Source organism: Vanessa tameamea, chromosome 16, assembly GCF_037043105.1.
Source record: "Vanessa tameamea isolate UH-Manoa-2023 chromosome 16, ilVanTame1 primary haplotype, whole genome shotgun sequence".
Taxonomy (NCBI): domain Eukaryota; kingdom Metazoa; phylum Arthropoda; class Insecta; order Lepidoptera; family Nymphalidae; genus Vanessa; species Vanessa tameamea.
The window spans coordinates 7969971-7980115 of NC_087324.1; the positions used below are offsets into that span (position 1 = coordinate 7969971).

The 10145-nt window shown below is 31.3% G+C and overlaps 1 protein-coding gene across 3 annotated transcripts in view; it reads left to right on the plus strand.

Annotated features, from left to right (window-relative positions):
* LOC113402947 (dual specificity protein phosphatase 22-like) overlaps positions 1-9828 on the plus strand; it is a 51164-nt gene extending 41336 nt beyond the window's left edge. The window contains exons 5-8 of one of the 3 annotated variants that reach the window (XM_026643325.2): positions 3120-3273; positions 4600-4773; positions 4952-5141; positions 9101-9828. In XM_026643325.2, the coding sequence (XP_026499110.1) occupies positions 3120-3273; positions 4600-4773; positions 4952-5141; positions 9101-9128 (546 nt within the window). In that variant the 3' untranslated portion in view covers positions 9129-9828. Of the gene's footprint in view, positions 1-3119; positions 3274-4599; positions 4774-4951; positions 5142-6743; positions 7439-9100 lie in introns of those variants that run through there. The other 2 variants (XM_064217275.1, XM_064217276.1) reach the window with 2 other exon arrangements.
* The last annotated feature ends 317 nt before the right edge of the window (positions 9829-10145 follow it).

Here is a 10145-nt window from a genome sequence, read left to right on the forward strand (position 1 = left end):
TAAAAGAAAGTATGTTGTCCAATTTAAGTTATTAATACTTCAAGATAATACAATTCTAAGCATCTTTAGGGACCCGTGGTACAGTGCGGTATAAGTAAAATCTACAAAAGTCATGTAAAAAACAAAAAGGTACGTAATTTCTCCATTCATTCGAAATGTATCCTTATAGGGTATTATTTGTCTTGGGATTCGGATTTCCTTTACCGGTCTAGATGGTATTTGGCCAGTCTGTTTATTATCTGATCATCTATACTATGGATCGCCATTTTCAGAATCTCCTTGGCAGTAATTTGTGCCCTTTTCACCAGTGTTTCCAGCGCGTTATCGCTGTCGTCGATACAAAATACGAATCTTTTCACGTGACGCGATATTGCGACCACTGCATGGGATACGCTATTATGCAATTGTAGCTTTCTCGGCTCATAGTGATCATCGTCTCGTAATCTAGCCCCTTTGCCTTATATTGTGAGTGTGTTGTATCCATTTCCATTGCTGTATCCATTGCGTGTGTCAAGTACGGAGTCTTCGCAACGGCACTGTATGGGCTTAGGTGCAGTGACTTTATTACTTTGCTGGATGAGTATGTGCCTCCGTAGAATAAAGGATACTATAAACTTTCATATTTTTTATAAATAAAAAAACAACACTATGTTATTATTTTATATGTTATGATTGGAATTGGGGCCATTGTTGAGCTATTAAAGCGTATTATACCAACTCTTCAAAAAGTTCTATACTTCCAAATGTGAGTATGTAGGTTTCACTAATCTCGACTTATTTTTTAAGCTAACCGAAATTTTCATTTCACATATAAAAGCTAATTGCTGTAATAAAAGCTTTCAAGCGAGGGAGATGTGGTACACTTGAAATAGTTACTCTCATTCCGAAATTTATCGCACTACACAATCGAATTCTGAAAACCTTTGATATGTTAGATTAAATGAATGCATGGAGTTTTTGAAATTGTTAAACGATCGCATACCGGTACAAAAATAAATGAAATTATAAATGAATGGAATAAATAAAATGTAGTTGTTAAGAATAATAGAACGAATTTACATAATATACATTATTCATTTAACTTTTGATTTGTTCTGAATCCGGATGCTATCGGAAGTAACTGGCACGAACCCTTCGTTTTTTAATAATTGTTTACAATTAAGCTTAAATATATTTCTTTCACTGAATATTATCCAAAGTGATTGAATAAACATTGTTTTCTTTTAATACTCTGTATTTTACACTGTTGCCATACATAAAACATAGAAAATGTTGCCACCTAAAGCTCAACAGCTATACAATTAACAGTCACCTATGATTTACCAATGAATTAGAAATAATTTATCACTATAATTTAATAACCTATCTATTTTGCCTTTATTTTTAAATAAAAGTAAATCGCATTTAAAATAAAGCATTGATTAATAACATCTATTGCCGTGGAAAAAAATCTTCACGTTTTTTCACTAATTCATTTCGGTAGCATCTACATTAGGAACCAGTGATGACTTTCTATTTTATTAATCTATAACATGAAGATTAAAGTGCTTATATTCGTTAAAGCCAATTTGAATAAAGAATATTTTGATTTTGATTACGGAACGAATTCCAAAATTAATCCGACTATGAAATAGATAAGTATGATAATGAAAAGGCGCCAGCCAGGCGTAACACGTAAGATAACCATAGATTTTTTTTAGAGTTTAGATAAAATGAATATATATAATTACATGATTCTTATTGTAATCGTAAGATTATTATTTTTTTCATACTTCATTTATATTCTGATTATTACAGGACGATAACGACTGACTTTTCGAAAAAGGAATATGGTGTTTTCGTATCCAAGACCCATATATTTATTATTATGTTATAGATACTACGAATAAGGCGTTTTTTTTGTAATGTTATTACAAAATAACGGCCCGTAAATATGTCACAATTGGAAAAACGCGTGGAGTATTATTTCACAAATTCCATTTAATTTATCTAAGTATCTATTTGTTTTGAAATAATTTTGCGAAAACATTAGTAGTCTGAATATTATAATGTAATGTATGGTAGTGTGTTATAGTTTTTAAAACATTTATTACCAATATGTCCAGCTCTAACGATACCGATGCTTAAAATAAGCCACTTTTTCAAGTTAATGTCAGTGTAAAATCTACTTGAATTAATGAATTCACTTTTAACACATTTTAGCTCAGTAAGAGCTTACATAAAGCAGAAAGAGCTTAATTAATTAACGCTTCTTTAATCGGTAAAGTGAACCCTATACAATCAGTGCGGCATTCACTTCCATTCTAATTACATCAACGTTACGTAATACTGCGGTTGTATTCGTAAAAGCATATTTGATGAGAAGCGCTATTGGAAAAATAGTAGTGTTGCCATACGTTACTTTGACACTTTTGACGATTTAAAACCTTAAGTTAACTTCCTTGTTATTTATTATAGATTTTTCTTTTAAATTGTATAATGGGAATAATGCCACGATGGTAGAACATTTATGTGACTATTTATAATTAAATTTTAATTATTACTTTTATTTTTAATTTACTTTATTTACCGAAAAGTTTAGAAAGTTTTTAAAATAATTTATTTGTACTTGAAAAAAACTGAATTGAGTCACTGAGATTATTAAATTTAAGTAAATTAATATTGATAACTTTATTAGAGGAAATTAAACATTGGAAAATCACAAGCGTACCAAGCGTTTGAAAAAATCTTTCTAGTTTTCGATTACCGTGCTTTTCAGTAAAACCTTTACTATAAGCAGTTATAGTTGAGGGGTATTAGGTAATAAAATTTTATTTGACATTGCACTTACGTTAATCTAGTAATCATTCACCCCAGTTTTATGTCTGTACCATGTAATATATTAAATTTTATGACTATTAGATCTAAACATTATTATACCAACCAACTGTAACTATAAAGTATATCAGCTTAAAATTGTATGAACATTAATAGTACCGAGATGATGCAAACAGACCTTTACAAAATCCTACCACAAGGTTAAATTAACTATAGATTACACTTATCATTAAGTATAGATTTCCTTATTATTTTTCTTATATTTCAGGTAATTAAAATCAATATTATTTTTTCTTGTGCAGGAACGGAGGCGCCTTAAAGAACGATACCCATCTTTAGCTTTAGCAGATAACGATCTTGCAGAATGCCGTGTAATGCTTGACTCCTATCAAACTATGCTGAGCCAGCGAACCATCTGTGAAGGAAAATGCTCAATGGGTCGAGAGTGTCCTACGGGTACGTAAAAACGTGAAAATAATGGAAATTGAGGCCTAAGATTATTTTAGCATTTAAACCTTAATTGCGAAATAGTTTTTTTTTTGCCGTAAATTTCTTTTTTGTTCTTATATGTTTTGAGACAAAGTAGGAAAACGTAATTTATGATAAAATTTGTTGAAACTCTTTTCGAAAGTAATTCGACGTAATTGGATTTGTATTTCAAAAACAACGAAAATGTGTAAATTGTTTCTTTCAAATGACTTGATACATACAACCTTATCCTAAAAGTTGAAACGTTAATAATTTATTATAATACTATTATTATATACTCATATTATATACATTATTATAAATCAATCAATATTTTTTTAAAACCAAGTAAATGTTTCTTCAAAAAAAAAATAAAATATTAGTGCCTTAACTCATTTAGTTTAAAATAAAATAAAGTGTATTTTAGGTTATTTAGTTGTAATAAGTTTGAGTAACATTAGTTGTAAGAACATTTTGTTTACCCCTGAGACTTTCTTACGAGATAATAGCAATTTATGTTCAAAGTTTGTGTCTTCTGAAATTGTTAAATAAATAAACTAAATGATTTACGTTTTATTTTTCTTTAAGCCCTATTCGGAGAAAGGTATATTATTAAATACGTTACAATTTACTAACGAATTACTTATATACTATATGCATACTTTCTCACGTTATTGTATTGCCAGGGACATACATATGTTTTGTTGGTATAATATACAGAACAATATATTGATGGATAACAGATAAAATCGTATTTAAACATGGATCAAATAAATTGAAATGACAATTCCAATCCAATATCAAGTAAGATTAACTATTCGATAAGTGAGATCATATCTAAATTGATGGAAAGGCTTATCTTATTGGGCAACAAATAAATATGGTAAATATATTTTCTGAAATACCTCACATAGACTTTCGAAAAGCACTTGTCATTTTAGCTGGCTAATGTAACTTTATGATACATCAATCATGAAGTCTATTAGGATTTGTAACAAGCACGGCATCATATGGGTCTATTAAGGATATGAATAGATTTAGAAGAACACTTGGGCTCACGGCTATAATATTAACACGCTCTTTTAACTTTGTTAATTGAATTGAAAAAAGTTAAGAATTTTATTATGTATTTGTTATTATATTACGCTTTTTATAATTCGTTATAATAGCTAACGCACTGCTCTCATTTGTTTTTTTTTAATTTTTTTTATACCATCTAATGTTTATTCCTTAGTTATTCGTGTTTAAAATTTTATCACACTTGGATTTTGATTTTCTGAAAGTCTCGATGACTCATCGCCTGTACACTTGTAGGAGTATGCAGAACTGGTTCCAAGAGGCAACCACGACCGCGAAGGCCATCAACGACGTCAAGCGCAGGTGATACTGCCGGATTAAAGAGATCACCTTCGACCTTGTCAACAACATCTACCGCGTCTGGTTACCGACCACGATCTTCACCGGCTGGCCTTTATAGTTACACTGGAGGTAATAACTGTTCCATTAAAAAAAATTTATATGAAATAGTTTTCGCAGTATGTTACTACGACATAATTATTTTATATTATTATTTTTATTAAAATAATAGATAATTTATAGTTTGTCATGCCATGGGCCTTAATACGTTTAAAAAATCCAAACATTTTGGTTAATTTGGTACCGACAGTTCCCTCTCGGCCAACTCGATCAGCATCAGGGCTATCCATAACGCGTGTAACCGATCCTGTCGGCGGGGGGTCAGCAATGGCAGTCGGCGGCAGTGAGTACTCCCGAAGGCGAGCCGCATCCGCACCCGCTACACCGGCGCTATCACCAGCGTCATCGCCACCTGGCTCACCACACCGAGCCCCTCATAGGTGAGCCAAATTACATAGTATAGAGAATATTATCCGTAAGTGTGAGAAAGGTACTAAAAACACTGCAATTGCGAATAGCTTCTTTCATAGTATTAAATTTTTAACATATCGGCTATACAAAGTTGTGTCTGCGTTCTTTTAATGTAACAGTTGCCATTGATGAAGTCTTCGAAACATATAACAGAAGATAGTATATAATATTTGACGTGGTGGTAGAGTTTTGTGCAAGACCGCCTGGGTAGGTACCAGCCACTCATCAAATATTCTATCACCAAACAGAAATACTTAGTATTTTTGTGTTCCGGTTTGAAGGGTGAACCAGTGTATCTAGAGACACAGGAGACATTACATAGTTCCCAAGGTTGATGGCACATTGGTGATGTAAGAAATGCTTAATATTTCTTGCAACGCAAACGTCTACTGGTGGTGATAATTTACCATCAGGTGGCCCACTTACTCGTCCGCCTAACCGTAGTAAAAACCAAAAACAAAAGAAGGTTGTAATTTTAATGAAATCCAAATAATATCCTTAAGAGCCATTTGCTATATACTATAAAAAAAGTATATCGAACGATAATTCTAGCTATTCTATAATATATTATAAATACATGAGTCGACCCAAACAACTACGGGTAAGTGAATATTTAAAAAAATATTTCCTCTGCTCAATGAGTTATTTGTCGTAGAAATATTTTTCTTTGTTCCTACGCAAAACAGTAAAACAAGCTCAGCGTTGGAGTTATTCATGGTTTCATTTAATTGGTTACTCGGAAAACGTACAACGAATAACTACAAATTGACTCAAATCGTTATCTAATTAATCGTAGGGTATGTTGGGGTAATAAGATTACTTATTTAGTACTTAGTACTTATAGTATTTAGTACTTAGGAGTTATTAAACTACTACGAGAATATCCAAATTTTACAAAAGGAACCAAACCACTATGACAACATAGGAATTACACGAAAAGTATTCACTTTATTCACCTTAATACATTTCTGATTCAATTTCAAATACAATTAAATTACTACACATGTATTTGAGACGTGTATAAGTAAATATTTTTTACACTATTTACAATTTGTATTCCAGATTGAATAGAGCAACTTAATATACGAGAGATATTACTGGTAGAACTGGCTAGTTGCTAATATTATTCTATATAAGTAAATAAAAATACAATGTTCTGATCGTCGCACTTACTGAATAAGACATCAATCAATCGTCTTCTTTTTTAAAAGCCAAGACCAATCGCTATTTGCTATTTTCATTAATATTATCCGTGATGCAATATTTTTTTTTATTAACATTTAAATTCCAGAAATTAATCATTCACAATAATCATTCAGTTAAGGTCATTAAGTTATTCGTTAAAAGCATCTGCTGTCATTACTTTCATTTAACAGTAAATATTTATATGATCTTTAATTTATATTTCTCGTTATTATGATTTATATAAATATATAAAATCATTAGTCATATCGAAATTAACTTTGTACGAACTGTACTTTATGTGTAGGAAAAAAGACTCTAGTATTTCGTTTCAAATTAATCGTTCCATAAATCATTTCATCTTCATTTTAATTTATTTTCATTTCAAGCGGCGGTTGTGCATGGGTCATACCTACAGTGAACTGGGATCCCGGCTCATTGTGATCGTGTCACGGGTACTTGTCTCCACAGTGACGCCCGCACAAGGTTACTCCATTCACTTTTGTTTATTGTTTGTTTTATATTCACTGAAACCTGCCCGATTAAACTCATTGTTACAGGCTACAGCCCTATCTAATACATATTTTATCACGTTATGTCGCTAGAGATTTTCATTTTGCACGCTTTATTTTGATATTATTTAAATTGTAAGAAAGAAAGGAGAAATTCATACATTATAAAGGTCAAAGGTCAAGCTTTTCTTAACAAATGATTGATTCTCTTATTCATGGCGTTCTTTATTCTAAGTGATAAATGGTGCTTTGTTATAGGAGAGTCTCAGTTTAAAAGGCTACTGTTCTTGTTCGCGAGGTAAGAGGCTTGCTCGAGTGTATAGTTCGAGGGTGATATACTTTAGTTATTTCACCTTGCTTAGCGCTACGTATATTAAATATTGTGATTAGGTATCGCTGACTAGGTTATGTGTAAATATCTCGTATATGCAAATTTTATTGTAATGGTGTTCACATTTTTATAGATTAGAATAGATAGTATAATTTTAGGTATAGTATTTATTTACTTAGTCCGTTTTTCTTTGTGATTTCGTAGCATTAACTTAACGGTTAAACATATCAAAGTAGAAGAGTAGGCGTTATTAACCTGCTTACTAGCAACGTTCGTTTTAATGTGTAGTTATTAGAAATAAAATTGGGTGTGTTGTGTGTAAAAAAATATTTGTGTATACCTAATAATTGATCATACTCATTTCGTTATACTTATACATAGCTGCCGTCCTTACTGGACGAAATTAAATCAAACGGTTTGTTTATTTGTCTTATAATCACATAACGTCCAGGCCAATTTTTCTATACCCTGTACAAGTTAGCTTGATCTTTTTGACAGATGTATTTTTTTCTGATCGACATAACATTGCAATGACGAACATATTATTTTCTTAATTTAATGATTTCAAAAATTGTAAAAATATTTTTAAAAAAACATACAACGCAAAAGTCCCTAAAGATTCAAGCGTTATCCGAAAATTTTGAGACTTTTTATTGCTGCAAAGTAAAATTTAAATAGGAACACTGAAAATAATATACGTTTGTTAAATGTTACATCAGTCGAACGGATGGATGGGACACAAATAACAGGCAGTAAATGTTACAAATATTGATTAGAAAAAATCATTATTAAAGATCATTGTTAAGTTATTGTTACGAACGGGGGCCCTTTCGGTTGGGGTCACTTTAGCTGGTATCTAAACTCTCTTTAGAAAAAAAAATATTTCGGATGGAAGGTCTGAATTATTTTTTTTCACTTTTCGACCCGTGTTTCTTTGGGAAAGTTGTTTACTTTCGTGGTCTGAACCACCTATTTAAATTTGGCGGGAGGTCCAAAAATAACCCTGTAATATTAAATAGGTAGGTACTTATTATGAATATTGACCGACCGTCGCTTATGTACCCAATGTTTTATATGTCTAGTGCAATAAAGAATGCCACACATAATACACCCACACCATCTCGTCACAGTTACAAGTATTTTAAAACGTAATTTGTTGGACTACTAGATATTTTCTGTTTCCCATCACTAGCCCGTCTGTCAAAAAGATTGAGCTAACTTGTACAGGGTATAATTTGTTTGCTATAAAAACACATTCAACAGACAGACATAATTATTCGATGCAACAATAAACAAAATCTAGTATGAAATTTAAATTGTAATATCAAATCTTTATAAGTGACTACTCTATTTAAAAGAAACCTTTTTTTATCAGTGACAAATCTACTGAAATCGTAAACTCCACACAAATTACATTAATTGTGATAGACTATGCAATGGTTTTCCTAAAGGGACCATAAGTATGTAACATCGAGGACACGCTAGTGCAGATAATTGTATCAATTAGATTTTTACCTGGAAACGTTTTTATATCAATTGTAAATGTTTTGTAGACGTTTTAATTATGATATAATAAGTAAGCTAGTATTCAGTTCGTTTTAATATAAAAACATAAATAAATCATATATAAATTACAATTTAAAATTACTATTTCGTTTTGATAATGACTATTTCTCGCCAGATTCTTAAATAATTTTATAAAATCGATAATATCAAACAAAATATAATTGTAAAAAAAAAAATCCTCTAATAATTTTGACATATTTTTAAAAAGTAAGGACTCCCTTTAGTCATATGATTCACATGATTTTGAAGTTATGTAATGTTAAGTAGTTTTTTTAATCATGAGTTACCAACCAACCAACATAAAGTTCATAGTCATTACCTTTCATCTGAATTTCAGATCGCGTGCACTCCAGCGTTGCTCGTAGCAGGCAGCGCAACGTGGTCCCGCGCCCGGCCAGCGCGCTAAACGCATTTGACGTCCTTTGCATTAAACGTAACGACATTCCACTGAGTCCCGTTACAATGCTGTGTTCAGATAAACTAAGCGTATTATAATTATAGTCTGTTACGAAATGGATCATTTGCTCCCTTACAGCTATGAATACTTTACAGCAAATTTTATCTGAGAGCAAATTGACGATGCATTTTTAATCTGACGTTTTGATTTCATGGAATGCTAAAGTAAGTTAAGGGATATTAGCTTACATAAATAAAATGGATTTTAAGAAAGGCCAACAAAGAACTTGTAGTGTATTCGTCGTCATTTTTTGTGATGTTTTATTATTTTCAGTGATGCTAGTTCGATGGAAGATATTCTAAAGAATGTAATCGATGTAAATAAATACTACCTGTGATTATGTGATTTGTTAATAAACATCGAAGAATTTCTAGAACTATTTATATGTATAGATAATGTTTTTGTTTTTGTTCTGCGAGGCTGAAGAGAACTATTAACGGATACTTGGCTTCGTCTACGATAACAGGACTGGCGGTAATTGTACTATATTTTTATATGCAAATTCAGTTCACTAGACTTTGCTAGGTTGCGTGTCTAGAATATAATGCTTTTTTATATTGTAAATGCACTTTTTGTACACAGCATAGAATAGCTATATTATGTTAACACATACAGAGATAATATATGCAAATAAGCAAAAAAAATTGTGATCGCCCCAAACATTGCATGTTCAGGAACTACGTATCTACTTTTTGAGGACGTTTAACTTCTGTATACTTCACACTTTATACGATCATAGTCTGCAACTTCTGAGATCACTGCATTCATTCGGGGCCATTCAAACTGTCGATCAAATATACGTTAGGCAGATCTCATATAGTATCGTAAATCAAGTAGTTAATTTGACATGACCCTAATAACAGATTAATATCTACAATAAAGACTTATTTTTATGAGTAAAAGGCAACGGTTACATATTTGCGAA